The sequence below is a fragment of the Podarcis bocagei genome (genome assembly GCF_964188305.1).
Source record: "Podarcis bocagei genome assembly, chromosome: 8".
Classification (NCBI taxonomy): Eukaryota; Metazoa; Chordata; class Lepidosauria; order Squamata; family Lacertidae; genus Podarcis; species Podarcis bocagei.
Window position 1 is genome coordinate 50058273 of NC_138133.1, and position 21773 is coordinate 50080045.

A 21773-nucleotide genomic window follows, 5' to 3' on the forward strand; every position below is an offset into this window, starting at 1 on the left:
GTTTCTAATGACTGTTGCCAGTGGTTCAATAGACAAGGCAAATAAAAGCAGAGACAAAGGACAATCTTGTTTTACTCTTTTTAGAGGTTTCTGAGTTGAGACCATTACATAAGACTGTAGCAAAGGAATGTTTGTATACTTCAAAAGTCGAGTTAATAAACCACTCTCATGTTAAGTCTATACACCAGTGATTTAAAAATGACCAACTCAGCCTGTCAAAGACCTTGTAAAAATCCCATGAGATTATTGCACGTGACTTACCTTTCTTTTTACTATAATAAATGACATTCAATAGGTGTCTTACTGGATCCACTATGCCAGCGATACAGAAAGCCTACCTGGTCTGGGGAGATAAAATTTGTAATGAACACATTTAATCTGTTTGCTAAAATGGCTGTATACATCTTAGCTTCTTGGTATAACAGGGCTAATTGGATGCTACAATTCCTCTAGGTCAAGGTTTCTTCTAGCTTTTGGTAGTACTGTTATTTTAGATTGATGCCAGTAATACGGTGGAAGTTCCGCCAAAAGAACTTCATTAAACAACTTGGCTAGATGGGGAGACAGTTCATTTCTAAAATGTTTATAGAACGTTTCTGTAAAACTGCCAGCCTCCAGTGCTTTGTATCCTCATAGTTTTTTAATAGCCATTTGCACTTCCTTTAATAGATTTATTCAAAGACTGCATATGATCCATTTCTAACTGTGTTAATGAAGTTTATCTAAATAGTCATTGATAGCAAACACAGACGTTGATGGTGAGCTGTGTAATTCTGAATAAAATTTATTAAATAATCCACATTTGTCTTTTTCTTTGTACTGAAAAATGCCAAAATCATCTTTTATGTGTAGCACTCTTCTAGAGGCAACCTTTTGTTTGTTTGTTAGTTTTTGTTTTTATTAAAGATTTTCTTGGTTTAGTACATGCCTTGTCTCTTTTTTCAGGTTATACAGTCTTTCTTGCAAATCACTTACATTTGTTGTGATACATTAGTGCTGATACTGTATATAAGGTTGGGGAAGAAAGTGGGAGAGGGTGGTGTGGTGAGGCTTATATTCTTTTATATAGTGTACGTGTGAGGTTTTGTGTCAGTGTCAACTGGGTAGGTTCTTTTTCTATTTGCTTATTACATTTCCTTGCTAGTGAGAGGTATTGGGGGGCAATATTACTTCTTTAGTGGAGGATGTTACGTTACCGTCTTTTTTAGTGACAGTGTATTATTGTTTTGAGTGATTTCCCCCTTGCATCTATTTTCTAATAGTCTGGAGTTCTTTCCTCCATATTCGTAAAATCATTGTTTAGAGCATAAGATATGAATCATTGTTCTATTGATTTCTAGAGAGTCAATTTTTGTTCTTTTTCTATGAGTTTAAGGAGTTGAGTTTTTTGTTTTGGTTTTTTGCTCCTGCTTGTTTGTAGTGCGATGAGAGGGTTGTAATGTCTTGTTGTAATTTACCAATTTTTGAGGAGGTTTGCTTTTTAAGAGATGCCCTCTCCTTTATGCAGGCTCCTCTGGTGAGTAGTTGGTCAGTGTCTCTAATTGTTTGGGGTTTCCCTCTGAGGAAGGTTGCCCAGGGGGTTGTAGGATGGATGTCTTTTAGGGATGCCTCCCCTGTTGAGGTTGAGGTTACCTCCTAGGATTGCTTACCCTTTGGAGAAGGAATTTGTTTAGTGTTTCCTGGATGAACTGTAGTAGTTTTGTGTTTCGGGCATATATGGAGCCAATTGTCAGTTTAGTTTTGCCATTAGCAAGAATAAATCTACCTTTTTGTGTTTTAGCACTGTTGTGGCTTTAAAATTTAGGCCTCTCCGCGGGCCTTTCCTGAGCCAGGTGCCACTCATTGTTGACTGAACCTGGGTTAGCTCAGGCTTTTGCTTCCTTTGGGTAGGTTGTGGAAGGCGATGTGTGGTTTCACTCACCAGAACAGACACTTGTGGAACAGAAGTAGAGGTCAAAAACTTTTCTCCACAAAGGTCATACTTTTTCTCCCTGGCTTTTTGGCTGTATATTTTTTCTGGAAATGATCACTACTTAAAACATCTTTGGTTACTTTATAAATGCAATGCTGCCAAGGGATTGAGAGGTTTGGTAATTTGACACGTGGTACTCCAAGTTTTACTCAGAGTAGGTCCATTGAAATTAATGGCACTAACTTAGTCATTAATTTCAATGGGTCTATTCTGAGTCAAACTTGTTGAGTACCATCCTTGGTTTTCTTCTGAACATCACATGTAAAAGTTTGATTCTCAGCAGTTGAATGGTACAGTATTGACTTTTCTTTTTCTAACTTCCCTAAAAATAATATGATTCAATCACTAGGGGGCACCAAGCACTTTTGAAAGACATTGCTCTAAGATGCGATTTTAAAAAAATCATTCTGAAAATGTTTTTGTCCTCTACATTCATTCCACAAGTGTTTGTTCTGGTTTTGTGGTGTTTTTTAATTTGCACATTTTTCAGTCAAATGTGTGTCTTGTACAGCTTGTGAATATATCTGCATGACAGTACTGCAAATGAAATGTGTTTTCCAAGAGTGTTCACAGTATATAGAAAAGAAGGAACGTTTGAAGCCCCATACACTATGCCATTGATCCATCTAGCTCAATATTGTGTACAGTGACTGGGAGCAACTGCAGGATTTTCAAACAGGGAACACTCCCAGTCCTAGTGGTAGACGTTGAGGCAACAAACATTGCTAGTTTTTTCTATGCAGGATAAGACTGCAGTAAACTGGATTTTAACGCATCTCTGATAAACGGAATTTCCCTTTTAGTGTTTTTAGGCTTTCTTAACAACCTTTGGCATGATCATAGAAGCTGCACAAATGTTCCGCAGGAAACAGCCACCATATCCAGAAACAAAATAATTGTATGTGACAGAACCAGGAAGATTCAAGGCATGCCCATAGGCAAGCTCTCCAACCCAATGTTCTAGAAATACAACCAACAATCACTCTATGTTGGCACATTGCAACTTACAGGCAACTTAGCAAGACTCCTGTCTTGTTCATCTTGGTAAGGCACGCTGCTATATCTGTGTCAACACAACAATATCAATAGTGTAAAGCTATGTATTGTGTTTAGACTTAATTTTCTTTCTCTCTTGCACATATGCGGGCACACCACTATGGATACATAACTAGATTGCCCCCTGGCTATTCCCCCTCCCCCAGCCTTTCCAGTTTTTCAACATTGACTTGGAACTTTTTATGGGAATGAAATGGCCAGTAACCTGAGTCGTTTGGGGAATTCTCCCATCAAAACTGTTGTAACAAAGGTCTACCAGATGATGAGGGCAAGAATCAGCCTGTTATAGTGAGTACAAACCTTTTCCCTCACCAGTCTAATGCTAAGCACTGTGATACTCCTAGAAACTGCTCCAGAGATGAATTTAGGGCAGCATGGCTGGTTCTGCCACACTGGGTGCCAAGCCTTTGGGATGCTGCAAGGGATCGCAACTATGATGTCGGGAATTGAGCAGAATGGAAGGTGAGAGGCGGTGTGTGTGTGTGTGTGTGTGTGTGTGTGTGTGTGTTGGGCTGAATTTTGTCCTCGCACAGGGCATTGCTGAAATTTGAAAGACCAAAGTCTGCCCCTGACAGCTCTGCCACAGCACAGCTTTCTGAAGGTCTGGGAAGGTGTGCTTCGTTTAGTCCAGGCCCCCCCACGTTCCAAGGAGCAGTGCAAAATTGCCTGCGGGAAAAGGAAGTAATGCTAAAACTTCACTTTAACCTTTTGTGCATACTACAAAGCAGCTTATATCCAAGAAAGCAGGCAATCTGCAATATATGGCAATGACTAATATAAAAAAAATGCACTGATGCAGTTTGCAGTTTTTGTATTTAATTCCATTTCATTCGACTGGTTTTATGAGCAGAAGTCTAGCTATGTGCATTAGACTGATTGCATGGATTACATGTGCCTATAATTCCATTTTCAGTTTTATGATCCCATTTACTAGTTCTCTGAATCTGGTGGCTTTCTCTTGTTAATATGGGAGAAGTTGATTGGAGAAGGTTATTGATTGCCCTTGTAAGTTTTTCTACCGAATTATGTGGCTTCTACTGTTTAAAAAAACCAATACAGAAAAGTACAAGTTGAGAGCTGAGTGTTTTTCTTTCAAAATAACCATGCTGAACTCACTTCATAGCTGCTGGGAGAGAGAGGTAAAGAATGAACAATTGGCTTTTGAGTAAGGGAGAAGTACAACATAGGTAGTAAATTATTACAGTATAAGCAATAATTTCATTCATGTTATCTGCTTGGCAACTAGAATTTATTCTGTTCTTTGTGGGCTATTTCATCTATAGATATATTTTTTTAGCATTTACTTTTCTCTCTAACATAGCAGCCTGCTACTTCATCACACACATTAAGGTTGCAATCCTATATATACACTTACCTGAGAGTAGGGATGGGGGAGCAATTTCATTCAGTTTCCGTTTCAAAGCCAACCTACCCTAATTCATGCTTTCTGAAACAATATGACAACCAAAACACAAACATCATTTGAAAGTCGCACTTTGAAAGGTCCAAAAGCTGGCATTGAAGATGTATGCCTTTGTAATGAGATGGGCCCTCTTATGCTAGACATAATCTGTGTTTCTCATACCTAAGCGTGAGTACAGCTTTGGATGCTGTGCCCACTTTGTTTACTCAGGAGACAAGGTAGGATTGGCAGTTTCCATTTTGCAAGTCTTACGATAGCCATAACGGCAAGGGTTCTCTTCCCTTCCTGGGAGATGCTCCAGGCTAGGGCTAATGTGAGCTCCTCTTCTAGTCATTGCCAGGAAACAGATTTATTTCAGTGGAGTTAATGAAAAAGAGGGTCACCACTGAAAAATCATCAAGCTTGATGAATAGTTAACCCATAACGCTATCTGGATAATCCATCACGTAATAGTACTGATAGGGGTGGAGTCGATTGCAGTGTGATCCTGACCAAGGCGTTCCCATAACAGTAATTGAAGGGAAATGTAGGCAACACAGACAAAATCTGATGAAGGATTTTAAGATTGGCTTCTAAATAAAGATCTTCACTTCTACAAAGATTAGCAGTGATGATCAATGCCATTGGTTTGGACCTATAGAGGTCATGGATCTGATATATAGGATCCTGGAACTAGGCTGATCAAGGTAACCAGAGAGATTTTGAGGAGGGGAGAAATTAAATGTACTGTGTCCAAAATTCTGTCAGCGTAAGCATTTCAGCTTCCCAAATGGAATGATCCCTGCTCTCCTTCCCCTAAATGTTCTGGGTCCCCCCCCCCAAACTTAAGCTGAATGTGGCTGTGCAAATAACTGAGTCTTTGTCTAGGTTCATCATGAAGATACCTCGTTTGAGGCATCGCATTTGGTTACTTCCACCATCTTTATCCAATGAGAAGTATATAAAGGTAGAAGAAGACCAATCAACAGTCATTTTATTCTGGCACTGATGTTCGATGAAAAAGCTGAAATGCCCTCTTGCTTCATTCTGTCAAGAGGTATATATCAAACACCTGCAATACAAAGGTCAAAGTTTTCATTTATGATGGCACTCTAGATATAAATGCACAAAAAATAAAAGATTACAGCTCTTACTGAAGTTGTACATCATGGATTTGTGGCTATTTTATGTGCTTCTGAGCGGGGTTATTTTGCAGATAGTTTGCTGTCTGGTAAGACAATAAAAAGCATACTTTAATTCTTAAGGATTAAGTGAATTAGCACATTTGTATTTAATGTGCATATTTTTTAAAAATGCCAATAGTTTCTGTAAATCGGGGCCAGGGGTCATAATTATTGGGGTTGCAGTGGGGAGAGAGTTTAATCATTTCCTCCTTGGCTGTGGTTCTGACAAAAATCACTCTTTTGGAGTTAACTTCTGCCCAAGATTGCATGCTTCTCCCTCCCTTCACTTCTGGTGCAGCCACAAGGATGAGATCAGAAGCTTTTGCTTCCAACTTACACAACAGTTTAGCATTGTAGCTTAACCTAAACTGTGGTTAATTTTATCTATGCCAGAAAAGAAAGGGGACGTGCATGAGCCTAGGGGCAGGTTATGTTGGTTCCCATCACAGTAAATGTAGCCTCTGTCTCTGTGTGTTCTGTCCCCTATTTTAGAGTAGTTGTTTTATATACCAAAAGCTAAAACAATTTTAAAAGTTTTCAAAGTGTAATTATACAAATACAAAAAAGAACAACAAGCTTGCATTGTTATAAGTTGTTAATGAATAAATATCTGAAATAACATTTGTACCATAGTGTTATTTCTACTTGTATCCTCTCACTTATTATAATGGTATGTGTTCTAATATAACAAACTAGCTAAACTGTATGGTACAAGAGGCTAGTATAAACCACAGTGTTGTATCTATAAAACAACATGATAGACAAACGGCACACCAGCTATTTTAATATCCTTATTATGAAGTGTGGGTAATGAATATATTTTAATGATCCAGTATTTTCATATATGCTAGGTTATGTGTAATATCCCAGTATCCTACTGACCAATAATTAATTTTGTTTAAACACCTAATCCAAGCTCTAGTGATTTTCTTGAGCTGAGGCCTGGGAAATGATGCTGTGTCTTTTTTTGCACCTCCATATGCACACCATTCTCTTGTTTGGTACAACACTAGTTCCTCTTCCTTTCCAGTTGTGAAATTGTAGGATTATGGAAAAAGAAATTCTCTTTAACTGTTCTGTGATAGAATGAGTATTAGGGAATTTAATCCCAGCTCCATGCAATTGCTAAGCACACCAGCAGGAATATTATCACCACAGTATATAAATATATTAACAAGAGAAAGCAACGGTTAACCAAGATTTTTAAAATATAGCAAGAAACGGGGTTTAGTCCCATGTCTCAGGTAGAACATGTTTTCATATATGCACAGAAAATCATAGGTGTATAATATTGCATTGAATCTGACTTTAAACTTTTGATGCAAAACTTGCCAGATGAATTTGGCTGATAGAATGGCTGCACTTGCCATTAGGTATCACCTGTAATCTGCAAAGAACAGATTGCACACCTGACTGTTTCCTCCTTTCTTTTATTCTAGCCTGTTCAAGAACTACAGGGTGAGTTCTATTTTGTATCTTACTAATTGTGACAAAATAGGGGCAACAAAAGCAGCTGCTCATGAACACAGCAGACTCAAAAGCTGATTTATAATTATGGTTATCAGATTGACATTCTAATCCTAAGCGTATTTACTTGGAAATTAAGTACCATTGAGTTGAGTGGAACTTGCCTCTGAATAGGTATGCTTCTAGAACAATACAGAGGTGGGGAGAACCAAAGGTGTGCACTGACCAGATGGAAGGTGGGGTCTGTTTTCTTCCTCTGCCCTCCCTGCACCCCAGTTCCAGGAGCTTTCCTTCTGAACAACTTTTGCCCTTCCATTTATCACCGTGGAGGGGCTACATCAGTTCCAGGACTGGTGTGGTTTGTCCCTGGTTCCAGAGTTGTGTTGGGGGAACAGAAAAAATTAGGATCTGGCAAATCCAAAACCTCTCCTAGCATGACTTCCGCATGCTTCCTTTTTGACCTTTTGACATTGGGGCTCTATTGGAAAAAAACACTGGCTATGCATCTTTCTGCAACCTCATACTAGAGGCTTACAAGGTCTGATCTCCCTCTGTGGAAGGACCTCTCTCTCCACCTGTGGAGAGGGACAGTCACATAAAAGTATGGCCTCTATGATGCAGGGGCATAGTAGGGGGGTGGTGAGGCTACCAGGGCAATAGCCCCAGGCACATTGTTTTAGGAGGTGTTGCACATTTGGCTCCTCACACTGCCCTGTCAGCCCTGTGCTGCTTTTTGTGAGGCTAGGATCAGATCTGAATTCACAGGGCAAATCATTCAGATTGGATCCCAGCCTCGTAAGGCAGTGCAGGGCTGGCTGGGCGGCGTGGGCAGGATGCCACAGCCATGTGGCCTTCAATCCCAGTCTCGCCCTTGCTTTGCGAGGCTGGGATCAAAGGGTGCATGGCTGCTGCATCCTTCCCACATCACCCTGCCAGCCTTGAGCCGCTTTATGAGGCTAGGATGACCCAAGGGCTGTGTTGGCCAGCTGGGCTCCCCTCTGCGTAGGCGGGCAGGTGGTGCAGCGCAGCCTGCTTGGCTCCGGTGGCAGGTTCTGGTGGCGGCGGCAAGGACTGGGATGGCGTGGTGGGTTCCGTTGACCTCTGCACCCCGCTATGCCCCTGCTGGGATGCCCTGCCAGGGACTGCAGCCTGCTTGTTGTAATGGATAAAATACAGTGGCTATAATTACAACTATCTCTGTTTTCTTTTTGTTTTTCAGAAAGAAATGAAGACAGTGGAATAGATCAAGATATCTTTGATATCAATGAAGGTTTTTTTCCAGCCTAATGTTTTAATTATTATTGTCTTTTATAATAGTGTGTGTGTGTGATCATGGATTAAAATGCACTAACCTGTGGGTTTCTTTTTTAGCATTGGGATTGAACTTGTTCGAGGGTGATATCAAACTTGATGAGGTGAGTTGAAATGACAAGCAGCAGTATAAATGACTGCTAACTTGGGGATGATGAGCCCATGCTTCCCTATTGTAAAAAGGTGATAAGATTTTGCCCTAGTCTGAGATCTTCCCTTGCTTCATAGCTTCCTGATGAAGAAGCTCCTGGCTGTTTTTGTAATGCCCGCCTTTCACTGCAGCCCCTTTGAAGCTTCCCATCCTTCTACTCCTCACACTTTATTATTTTTGGTGCCTTGCCAATGGAGACTGCTACACCTTTAGCACCAGGCAGTTGAAAGGAAGGATGAGATGGGCATAAAGGTCACCTCAGTCCAGTGGCTGGGAAAGTTGGACCTTGAGGTTGAGCCAGGAGCTTCCTCCTCCATGTGATGCCTAAGGCTACAGGAGCTCCATCAGAGTGAGGAGCTATTAACCCTGTTTATTAGCTATAAATGTTTTCTTTATGAAGCTATAACTGGAAGTGTCTGGAGAGGAATTAATATAGAATGTCTGAGATAATAAAAGAGGAAAGAGTACTGTAAAAATGTGGAAGCATGACACAGAATATAATCAATTCAGCCATTAGGTTACCATTATTAGCATTTTAATTTCCCCCGCATTGAGATAGATGCCAGTACAACATTGAAAGCAAAAATGCTAACCCTATGCAGACCACAGTGGATGGGAGAGATTTACAGTATATCTTATAGTGTGTGTGTGTGTGTGTGTGTGTGTGTGTGTGTGTGTGATTTACAGCCTGTACATTGTCAGGAAAAAGCACCAATGCAAGAGCGAGCTGCAAGTTGCTGGAATGCAAAACAGGATGTTGATGTTTGGGACTGTACTATTGGAACAAAGGGGCAGTCTATTCACTGTTCTGAGCACCGGATGTTAGCTCAGAGTGTCATCTGACCTGTACTGGAAGTACAGGGGTGGAGTTTTTTCTCTCTACTGTTGGAGACTGGAGAGTGCAGACACGTTTTTCTGTACTGCTGAAATGACAGAAATAAAGACATGTAAATAGATTTCTGTCTGTCTCTTTTCCCCTCTGACTGCGGCTGAGAATCATCTAATCTTATGCTGATAGTTCAATTCAATTCAATGATTAGACCAGTGTTTCCCAACCGGTGTTCCGCGGCACACTACTGTGCCGTGAGACATCGGCTGGTGTGCCGTGGGAGGGAGGCGGGCGAGAGGCGGCGGCGGCGAGGATCCGGCGGGGGTGGGGGGAGCGGGGGCCGTCGCGCGCAACCGAACTCACTTGGCGCGCTGCCGGCTTGTCCTCCTTCAACCCGGGTCGGGCCAGGCCTGCTCACGTCCCCGGATCCCCTAGCAGCAGCAGCAGCAGCAGCAGCAGCCATAACAACAACAATGATCTCAAGCCCCGCCGCCGCCCCCTCCTCCGCCCGCTATCGCAGCCGCCGCCGCCTCAGCTGCCGCCGCCCCTCAGTCCCTCGCTCTGCTGCCTCCTCCCACCCCGGCAAGGGGGAGGGAAAAAACTTTCACTTTTGTGCGTCCCTCCCGGCGTGACGCTGCGCGCTGACGTCACGGGGCGGGGCTTTAATGGTGGTGTGCCGCGAGATTTTTTTTCCGGTAAACAGGTGTGCCGTTGCCCAAAAACGTTTGGGAAACACTGGATTAGACCACTGTATTTAACAGGCTTGTATGGTCAGAAGATTCCAAAGAAAGTTATAACCCTGTACTTAAGTGTCATGGAAAGTTAGGATGCAGCAGATTAAATTGTGGTTCCGTTGTTGATTTTTGCCCAGGCAGACATACCACTGCCTCAGTGTTTCAGGGAAGGCTGTATAAACAAACGCCCATTCCTTTTCTTAATGGTCTTCTGTCTCTGGCTGGAGTTAGCTAGCAATGCTTCCTGGAGTCTATGTTGCAACTACAAGTGGATAAAGCCTCTCCCCCAATTCCAGCTATTACTTCTAAAAATGAATCCTGTGCAGCATGCGAGATAAGACCTGCCTGCCTATTCCACCAACTTGGGCAAGAGCTATGATTTAAACATACTATCTTTTTCTTTCATTGTTTGGAATTCTGTGTTCTTTGTGCTAATAAATCTAAGTTTTTTATTAGCTAACTGGTATGATCTGGTCCAAGAGAATTTAGAATGTTTCTTACTCCCTGTGATTACTTTGGTACTCTTCCAAGTAAACAGCAAGTACTGACGACCCTCCAGGGGAATTTGATGCAGGGATACTAGAAGATGGCTGTGACTTGGTGCCCCAGTTAAATCTTACACCTCCTTTGTAATACTTAATAGCCCTACTGCTCTGACAACTTAGCATGTGGCAGCAGCTGTTGACTCTTTGTAGGGTGAATCTAGTCCCAGAGAAAAACTAGAGCAATGAAACCCCCTTTAATTTGGCATATCAAGCGATGACGTGTGGGATGTGAGGTTAAGGGCCTTCGAAAAGACCTCTGGGATGTCACAATCAAGCATCTAAATAAACTGATTTTATGCTTATGACTAATACACTATTTCAAGGATTGCCAGTGGGAAACCATGTGAGCTTTGCCCTTGACTACTTAAGTAAGATCAGGTGTTTTTTACTACAACAGAAATTGCACCATGCGGAAGGCACACATTTGAATACCTTTTCGTAATAGCTATAAGGAACATGAAGGTAGTGTGTGTGTTTTCACATGAGTGTGCAACTTTCTGAAATGTTGCATCCAGTGCTTGAGTCTTGAGTCTACATTTGTAAAGAAATCCCAGGGGTGCACAGAATATTCAGTCTTGCATATAGCTGCAACTCCACGACACTGAGGCACTTCCAACAGACCAGCCCCAATTATCCAATCCCAGTGTGCAAGAACAATGAGGAACTGGATGCACCACACTGCAGGTGCCTAAAGAGCAAAAGTCTGAACTCAGAGGAGTCACAGTGCCAACTCTTGTGCTTTCTTTCTCTGGATTTCTTGTATTTGCCTTCCTTTTCAGAGACCAGAACGTAACTCCATTATTGGCAATGAATATCGATGGCCTCACACCATTCCATATGTCCTTGAGGACAGCCTAGGTACGGCAGTTACGTAATTTCTTGAGATCACTTGTTGCAGAAGCAACCTTCAGTATGAACATTTGTTCTTTTCTTCAATATTAATTTTGGTGGTATATTTGCTAAGATTTGGGGTAAAAGGCGTACTTCATAAGAACAAATAGGATATAATTTCTTAAGCTTTTATTTTTACCAACAATTTTAAAAAGTATATTACAAACCCCTCCTTTCAATACAGAAATATGGAAAAAAATAAACTTCAGCATTTGATAAAAATGCAAGCTCAACTTGTAAATAAAACCAGCTAGGCCTGTATGTGGAAGGTAACAGCGCTAGCCAGGAATTCCAAAAAGTTGTAAAGGATACATCTGGTTTAGTCAAACCTTGGACAGATATGCTATACAGTTGTGCCTCTGGTTATGAACTTAATTCATTCCGGAGGTCCGTTCTTAACCTGAAACTGTTCTTAACCTGAGGTACCACTTTAGCTAATGGGCCCTCCCACTGCCACTGCTGCTCAATTTCTGTTTTCATCCTGAGGTAAAGTTCTTAACCCGAGGTACTATTTATGGGTTAGCTGTAACCCGAAGTGTTTGTAATCCAAGGTACCACTATCTTTCATTATAAGCAATGTGCCATGAGTCAGCAAAGCAGTTATGAGTTTTCTATCAGATTTTTATGATCTGTCAGAAGAGATGACTCCTCCAGATTCTCTTTTCTTATAGCGTGGAGGAGGACCAAGAACAACAGGACAATGCATACAGTGGTACCTTGGGTTACAGATGCTTCAGGTTACAGACTCCGCTAACCCAGAAATAGTACCTCAGGTTAAGAACTTTGCTTCAGGATGAGAACAGAAATCGCATGGCGGCAGCAGGAGGCCCCATTAGCTAAAGTGGTACTTCAGGTTAAGAATGGACCTCCAGAACGAATTAAGTTCTTAACCTGAGGTACCTCTGTACTTTGAAACAGAGCCTTGCAAAGGCATAGAAACACAAAGAGTTGAAATTGGGCTCTGTAAGCATCTTAGGGTTCTGGCCAGGACCCTAGAGGTCTGATGCGCAAGCAGTGGGTTTGGGTTGACTGCTTGGATGTTTAAGCTATGCCTCATTAAGCTCAGCCAGTATGCAAACAGGAGTATAAATATTACACTCCAATATTATGACTCACCAGTAAGCTTCTAGTGACCTCCTTCTAAAAGAAACCAAGCCTTGATGAAAATTGCAGTGTCTTAGCTGCTCAGAGATTTGGGGTGAGGGTAGCAATGCAAAGAAATAGAGGCGAAAGATTGCCCAACTTCCAAATTTACAACAAACTCCACTTACCCTGTCTGTAGTAATAAAGTAATTATGTCATTATTTTGCACCTTCTCTCAGACTCAAAAGTGCCAATTTGGGATTAACAGTGAAGATCTGGTTGCTTATCACTTTATAAGATGCTGCAGCCAGATTGGTGACCGGAGCCAGTTACAGGAAGAACAGAAACTCAGTGTTAAAACAGCTCTACTATATTTCAAAGTATAATGGCTTGGAAAATAGAACTAGTTGCTTAACTTGAAGGCTTGTAGCAAATCAACAGTCCAAGGAAGCAAAAGAGAAATTTGTAGAGCAAATTGGGTTACTTCTAAAACAGGTATTCATAGTCCACTTTCCTATGCTAAAGGCATACTTGAAAAGGCTTTAATAATTCTCCGAACAATTTAAATTATATTAGTCTACCAAATTTATACTCATTAGTACTAATAGCAGAGTTTCCAGTTGCTATGTGGAGGGTTAGCTGAAAGGGCATCCCTTTAGGTGAGCGATAACCAATTCTTTGTTTTTTCTTCCAGATATGAATGCAAAGGGGCTGATCCTCAATGCATTTGAACAGTATCGCCTAAAATCCTGTATTGATTTCAAACCCTGGGAAGGCGAAGCAAATTACATATCTGTCTTCAAAGGGAGTGGGTAAGAGAAATCATCTTTTTAAGTAATGTTTCTTTCTTTTTCATAGTCTCTGTACAGTCTCACATACGAGATCTGTGCCTGTCAGTGGAGGCTGGCTCATTAGGGCAAATGGGACACTGCCCCACCAACTCCAATCTCCTCTCAGTCGGCCCTCACCCACCTTCTTACAGAGATCAGGCCAGGGGATGGAATGGCTTGTCAGCTTCCTCAGTTACAGTGTTGCCCTTGTAGAATTCAACAGATAGGAGGAGGATGGGGGCAAAACTAACATTAGTTGGTTTTGCCTCTCAATGGCTCTGGTTCCACCTACTGTTGGTCTCCCTTCCTTCTGCCCGACCTAGTCCCAGTGGACACCAGCCATTACTGGTAAAGACATGCTTGAGCTTAAGTGAGGAAGCTGGTGCTCAGCCCTCCCAGGCCGAAGGGGAAAGGTACGGGGTATGCATGCCCTCCAAAGTGGGATGAGCCTGTATTCAATTCAGAACCCTCTGATATAAGGATGCATCTAATATGGATACTTCAGTTAAGTCAACCACCTAATGGCTAACACAAACCAAGCAATTTTTCTATCTTTGACACACATTCCTCTTCGCCATCGTATGGAAGATTTGTGATTAAAGCACATGTCACAAATGTGATGAACCCAGAAGCTGCCTTATACCAACTAGCCTGGGCTTGGTTTGTCTAGCTCAGCGTTGTCTACAATGGCAGCTGGTGGTTTTCCAGGGACTCAGAATGGGATTTCCCCCATCCTTCCCTGGAGATGCCAGGGATTGTACTGTACTTGCGACCTTCTGCATGCAAAGCAGTTGTTCCACCACTGAACTTTCGTTACACAGTTGTACTCTGATCATTATTTTAACCAACATTTTGACTTGCAATAGCATCACGAAACCCTTATAATGCCAGGATTTTCTGGCCTAGTCAAATCCACCCTTACTTACCCAAAACCCTATAGGTGCTGCATTTGACCCAAGTTTTTAAAACTTTGCTTATCTATAGAGATATTTGTCAGGTTGAGTCACGACTCTGGGTTTATGAGCCTGAACGTTGGTGCAACATTCATTCTTTGTGGCATTGTGCTGATAAGAGTATTTTGTACATCCCATTCAAAGTAGTTATATGGTTGCCTCCAGACTGTCAATATTTTGTGGTAGGGATTCAAGTGCATAATGAAAATTTAGGTTTGCCCAATTAAAGGGGATTTATGCAGCAAGCCTAGTTAGAAAAAACAACAGTTAGTTTGTGTGATGGGAAAATGCACTAAAAGTGAGATGAACAAATGAATAACTGGAAGTGTGCAGTGCACAGCAAATCAGCTTCGATGCTCATTGTTGTATAACCTCCCTGCAAGCAAAGCAGAAGAAATACCCAATTAAGGACAGTCATAGTATAACCTCTGCGTAAGCAAGCAAATTAGGTTGAATGCTCAATAAACAGGTCACCTGGAGTCGTCTGTGATTTATACTGCAAACCTTAGGCTCGGATTACATTAAAGGATAAAAGTAGGGAACCAGTGAAGAAATCTGTGTTGAGTCAGGGCAGCTCTTAAGTCTCAGTATGTTTCTTTCTTCTGCTGGGATCATATTTAACATTTGAGAGGCTGCTTATTCATCTTGTCTGCTCTTGGAATTTGTCTTCCTTTCAACCAGAAGTTCCTTGTCATTGCTCAGAATGCTGAACAAAAGTAGACTGTTTTATAGATTTATAAATAATATTTATCCAGAATTCTGTTTTCTACGAAGTGCTGTATGTTCTTGCTTTTTATGGTGGCTTGTTAGCAACAGTGATAAACTGGTGATAAAAGTTATTTACCCAACCAATATGAATTTATAGTCTGCAGGAATGGCTGCATGAAATACTTTAAAGAAAACCTGATTCCACTCTCATTGCCTTGCAAAATCACAGTTTTCAATGCCCATTTGTTAAAGGACCCGTTTGACCAATCAAAGGTGATAAAATGTTTAAGATTTGGCTGAACTTCAAACATTTTTTTTTTTTCAACTGTGAAAAGCAATAAAACATATATTTCAGTTTGGGCCTTGAGTTCAAAGTTCAGAGTTTGTCAGATTCTGAGAACTGAATCAGCTGAGATAAAAGATCATGAACTTCCTGTAAGTTTTTCTGAAAGGTTATTGCAGGATATGGAGGCTGGTCGTTTGGCTATTGTTTTGAAGTTCAAATAAAGTCAGGAGCTAATTTTACAAAATTCATAAGCAAGGAGTTAATATTAATTGATGTGATGTGATGTGATGTTTAGCTCATCTCAGTGTTCATCTTTTAGTTGAGTGCGGAAGGATTTATATGAGAGCCAGTGTGGTGTAGTGGTTAAGAGCGGTAGTCACGTAATCTGGGAAACCGGGTTCGTGTCTCCGCTCCTCCACATGCAGCTGCTGGGTGACCTTGGGCCAGTCACACTTCTGTGAAGTCTCTCAGCCCCACTCACCTCACAGAGTGTTTGTTGTGGGGGAGGAAGGGAAAGGAGAATGTTAGCCGCTTTGAGACTCCTGAAGGGGAGTGAAAGGCGGGATATCAAATCCAAACTCTTCTTCTTCTTCTTCTTATATGTGGGAGTGGGTGGGTAAGTTCCCTTTTTATATCAGTGGTGGATGAATACTTCAAATATCTTTTTGTTTCTATTGTTTTGTTATTTGAATTGTATTTTTCTATTTTAAAATTTGTAAGTCACTGAGAGAATGTCAGTAGGTGTATTCAGTCCCTTAACCCCAAAAAGCTGTCGTTGTTCTCCTTTCATCCATGTCTGCATTGTTTTGCATAGTCAGGGCTAAAAAGAATAAGTGGCTGGGTGGAGGCTACTTAAAATTCCTCCTACAATGGATGGCCCACACAGCCAGCAAGTTATGAGAAGCAGCTTGCCTGGTGGATTGAGTAATGTTCCCTGTGTCTTTAAAAACCATGGTTTGGTATTTGCTGGAGGACACTGCGGGATCCATACTGATCTATTTAAACCGTCTGCCTTGGCTCTCTGAGAGAGAAACCAAGCCTGGAGAACAGCATTCCTATTTGCTCACTGATCTATATGGTGGTTGATCCTCATGGCAATTCATTTGTGTGTATTCTGGGCTTTGGAGCCACTCACATTTCTGAATTGCATAGTAAAACTGAAGATGCTGTACAGCAGACATGCAAAGTTGGTTGCCATGTGTGCTTACTGTATGACTGCTTGGTCATATGGAACACTCCTAAAAGTGACCATGTTTCAACATCCTGTTCCATCCCAGAGCCTTTCTGCACATAATTCAAAGGACATTCTGTCTGTATTGTAGGCATTCTGCAGATGCTGAGTTGATTTTAATGCTACTCTTATGCAGAGTAGACCCACTGAAATTAATGGGTTGGGTACAACTCAGTGAACCTGGCTTATATGTCAGAAGTCAGTATTCCCTGATACCTGCTTGGGCCATATCTTTAGTTGCTTCCCCACTCTCAACTCCTGAAGTCTGCTTCTCTTTGCTGCCATGGCCTGTTCTTCTGCCCAGAGATAGGAGCAAGAGGACCCCACTTTGCCTTCTTCCTCTAGAGATGGCCATGCAAATTAAGCCCAGAGGAAGAAGGAAAGTGAATGGGCAGCAGTGACTGTGGCAAAGAGAGAAGGGCTCGTTTCAGGAGGAGGCACTGAAGACGTCTTGTTTAAGGCCTTCCCAAAACCTGGAGTTGGCAAATCACTGAATGATTTCAAGACATACAATTTCAAGTTTCAAGACATACAATATTGTTAAACACACCCCGTTTTCCAAGTTATGAAAGATGTAAGGGGTGCCAGCACATACTTCAGGTTTGGTTTCCTTTGAATGAAGGTCACTGGAATATCTTTGTGGTGGTGTTATTCACACACATACACTAGCTAAGCATAAAATGAAAGGGCTCACAACATTAGCACCTCAGCATATTTTGCTTTTGCATCCGTTTCTAGATGCTTTCAGCACAGAGAGCAAGTCAAGCCTCTTCCCAAGTCTAGCTCACTATGAGATAAGACTGGTTCTCCTAGACCCAAGGCTGGTTCCTAGTTACCCTCTAGGAACATCACTAGCTAGTCATTTCTACAGCAACACACTTATACTTGACCAACTCTTTAGTTGTGCAAAGAGATAACTTAACAGACTTGGATAGCCCCATTCACTTAATAAAGGAACTGGTTTGACCATTTCAGTCATTCCTTCTGCTATAGAATCACATTTTACAGATGTAAAACCACAGGCCTTGAGGTGTCCTAAATATGACATCTAGACCAAACCCCCAATTCTATAACCATATAACCATATAAAATTCATAAGAGGCTTTTCACACCAAAGCTTTACTAGATACATTGTCATAAACAAAGACATGCACACTGCTTAAGGCCTTACAATGCAAATGGGAATTTATGCCATCACCACTCACGCCTTGTAGAGCAAATGGAAGGTGTTTCAGATCTCTCTCTAAACTCTCTAAGTACAGGTGTGCATCTCCTTTGGTTTGTATGCACAGTACCCAATCCAGCATGGGAATCTGGACAGAAGCAATGTCTCTGCAAGTTCTGCCTTGCAGAATTAGTGTGACCAAGTGAAAAGGGTTTCCTCTGAGTGAACCCTTTGATGGATAATTAGACTAGGGCCAGATTGTATACAGCACAGATTTTGAACACTCTTGCATTTTTTGTCAGTTGCTGGTCCTCTGTGGGAAACCGCCGAAAAGGGAGGCAAGAACTCTCCATAGGAGCCAACTGTGACAGGATTGGGACGATTGAGCATGAATTCCTTCATGCACTGGGATTCTGGCATGAACAGTCACGATCTGATCGAGATGATTATGTCACAATAATGCGAGACAGAATTCAGGAGGGTAAGCTAATTTACCTTCCTTTTAATTTAAAACCAGTGATAGATTTCATCTGTACAGCTTGTCATTCAACTTGAATCTCATTAAATCTTTCTGACTTGGATGGCAATGTCTAAAATTTGATGCATTGTTATATACTCCCTGCTCCTCCAAGCAGGGAAAAGTTCAAGGGGCAGTACTGCCAGCTTTAGGTTTCCCTTTGGGTGACGGCACACACACTTGTGGCACCTTTAGAATATTTGCTTTACTTCTCAATATGTGAGCAGAGCATGAGTGAAGGCAAACAGGGCTCTTCTACAGTGATCTTCCCCCAATTGCATCTTGATCTACTTCCAGGCTGCACCTCCAATTTCACCATGCTCCAGCTAGAAACTCCCCTTTCTCTTTAAAACAGGAAACTTCTGTTTCTTTGTACATGTACCTTACACCTGACCCCTCTCCTTTTACCAAGAAGCTTGACTTATTTGGAATTCTGTGTATGCCTGCTGCATCGAGTCTCTCTCATTACTTTCTGCTTGCAAAGCATTGTAAATTGGGTACTACTATAATAAATAAATACTCTGTGGTTCTGTATGATATACTTGGAATTCAAAGAAGAAGCGATGGGACAGCAGGCTAAGCACATAAATTATAAATTTGTTACATTGCAATGGGAGAGATATTGAAGAGTGTGCTTATCTGTAACCTAAACCAGTGGGACTGAAAAGGGCTTACCTTTGGCTGGATTGTGATCTGTATAAGTCACCGTGGTAAGTTCTTCTGCTTCTTTCAGGTAAGGAAGGAAACTTCAACAAATATGATGATAAAAGATCTGACTTCCTTAATGTCCCATATGACTATAACTCTGTAATGCACTACAGTAAAAATGCCTTCAGGAATGGAACAGAACCAACAATAGTAACAAATATACCAGCCTTCATTGATGTGATTGGACAGCGCATGGATTTCAGTGAATATGATATCCGGAAGCTGAGTCGACTCTACAACTGCAGTAAGTGTGTGAAACCCTGTCATATCTTTTCAGCCTCCTTTAGCCATCTGTCATGGGTGCTTTAGCTGAGATTCCTGCATTGCAGTGGGTTGGACTAGATGACCCTCAGGGTACCTTCCAACTCTACAATTCTATGATTTGTTTGCTTAGGTTTCATTTCTGAACTTTACTTTGGGACGAATTCAGTGTTGCCCTCTTCTGATTGTTCCATCTGGCAGCCAGAGATGCTTGCGCTGGTGGAGCAATCTCTCCTCTCCTCCCAACCCTCCCCCTGAGCCAATTTTGGGGGCACACAAGGGGAGGAGAGGGGAAGAGTCCTCTGGTGCTAGCAGAAGTGCTTGCACAGGCTTCCACTAGCAGTGCCTGTTAGTTAAATCTGGCCTTTTGCCTGGGAATACAGTAGCTTTATAGTTGCAAATAAATTCCCCACTAGCATCTGAGACAGGGGTGAGGAACCTCCAGCCCAAGGACCCAATTAGGCCCAGCACATGTCCCCATTGGGTTTCCAGTGCCATTTCTCCCCAAAGCACACCCACCTGTCCACACCTGACATAATTTGTGATGTCAGGTTTGAGGAGGTGGAGAATTAGCTGCCAGAAAACAAATGGGTGCCTTAGCTAACTTCCTGTTAGCACTTACCAGCTCAGAAGCACAAACTGATTCCAGCTGGCTTCCTGTAAGGGCTGTAGATTGGCGGTTATGGCAAGGTGGCTGGGATTGACTGTACTCTTAGTCAGGAACTCTCTAGCGCAAGCAATGCCTACCCCTAGCAGACTGCCTGTATATGCCACTTGGCTGATTGGTGCTTACAGCAAGCTGGCTGGGATCTGCACTTACAGCAGACCCCAGAGTGGGATGTGCTGTAAGCATAAGTTTCCCTGTGCTTTGGTGGTTTGAACTGAAACCAGCGCTGCAAAGGATCACAGGATTGTTTGTTTGGGATTGCCTGATGTGACTGAGGCTGATATAAGGTTCTCATGCTTCTGGATTTCCCTGGACACTGTCAGCAGCAGTGTCTGGGTGGTGCTCATGTTGGCAGTGCCATTTTTTGCATTTATTAAAGTGATTTTGCCCAAAAAACCTCAACAACTTTGGGCAAAACTAAAAAAAAAAAGTTCAACAACTTTTCACTGTTTGAAATATGGCAACCGTAGCTGATAGGAATTCTAGTGCAACAATAACTGAAAGGTGCTGCACTGACTACACCTGACCCAGATGGACCAATGGTCTGATTCTGCATGAAGCAGCTGCTTCCTCAGGTAGGATGCTAAACAAAGGAAGAAGAAAAAATTAAGGCTGAAAAAGCAGTATAAGTGGCCTGATGGTCATTATATGGTCATTTGATTATACTTACATCCAATTCAGTTAGGAATGTGGTCCACTAAAACACATGCCATAATGCCATAATACAGGTGTATGTCTTTAAGGTGCCACCCGACTCTTTCATATATACACACACCCACACCCTAAATTGCTGAGTGTGCAAAATCTGCCCTTTAAAGGTCCTTTTGATTTTCCTAGTAGTGAAAGAAGGATACTGCTCATTCTATAAAACAAGCCAGCTTATTTATTTTCTTTTAAAATGAAACTCATTTACTTCTACTTGAAGTGGTTTATGGATTCAGCTAATAGCACTGATTGATCATAGAGTGACTGAGGCTGTGTTCACACTTTCAGTTACCCTGCTTTCATGGCATGTGTAGTACTGGGTTTTAAATCCGTGTTCACATGACAACATGCAAAATGCGTATATCTCCTGTTCTTTGTTATAAAATACTACTGTTTGATGTGTTATTTCCCAAACCAGCAATCAGAGTCCTCAGGCCATTCCTAATTTATCTCTAGCCAAGGTGTGAAAACCTTTGCATACTATAAAGACATCCCTGCCTGTCAACACCCCCCCCCCCAACAGATGTGAATCAGATACTAAAGAAGCCATGCTGTTGTGAACAGCTGGGGGGGCACTAAAATGCACAGAAAAACAGAAACTTCTCTGTGATGTGAACCCACCTTGAGTTAGAACACAGTTTGGTTCTTTTGACATTGTGGTTTTTCTAACTAATTGAGATATGAGAAGATCTGTAATTGGATTTCCCACTTAAAAAAAAAAAGTTTAACAGCAGTTGCCGGGTGAAGGTTGAGAATTATATGGAACAATGGTCCTAGGGGAGATTAACCTTTCTCTCATGCCATTCATGCCAAAACTGTTTTGTCTACTAGAGGTAAAACAATACCAGACAGACAGGTTTCCTCCCACAAGGCAGCTAGCAGCTGGTGGGGATATAGATTAGGAAAAAAGTGAGATGGAAAAGGGTTTAGCCATCTCACCTGCAGGCTCCTTGACTCTGTTTACTTCGCCACTGTTTACAGCAGCTTTTGTATTTTAAAAGTACAAATGAGTCACAGATCTCCTGATGGCATATCTAGTTGGGTCCAAAATATTTCCTGATGCAGTTGACTGAATAGTCCCACTAAAGTAAACAAACACTGTATCTGCTCTGTTTTT

General features: G+C 41.8%; 1 protein-coding gene across 2 annotated transcripts in view; it reads left to right on the forward strand.

Moving 5' to 3' along the window:
* Positions 1–2371: 2371 nt before the first annotated feature.
* MEP1B (meprin A subunit beta) overlaps positions 2372–21773 on the forward strand; it is a 35489-nt gene continuing 16087 nt past the window's right edge. The window contains exons 1-8 of one of the 2 annotated variants that reach the window (XM_081206805.1): positions 2372–5487; positions 7054–7072; positions 8301–8351; positions 8453–8496; positions 11431–11509; positions 13320–13437; positions 18101–18279; positions 19049–19267. In XM_081206805.1, coding sequence (XP_081062931.1) covers positions 5446–5487; positions 7054–7072; positions 8301–8351; positions 8453–8496; positions 11431–11509; positions 13320–13437; positions 18101–18279; positions 19049–19267 — 751 coding nt within the window. In that variant the 5' untranslated portion in view covers positions 2372–5445. Of the gene's footprint in view, positions 5488–5560; positions 5662–7053; positions 7073–8300; positions 8352–8452; positions 8497–11430; positions 11510–13319; positions 13438–18100; positions 18280–19048; positions 19268–21773 lie in introns of those variants that run through there. The other variant, XM_081206804.1, reaches the window with a different exon arrangement.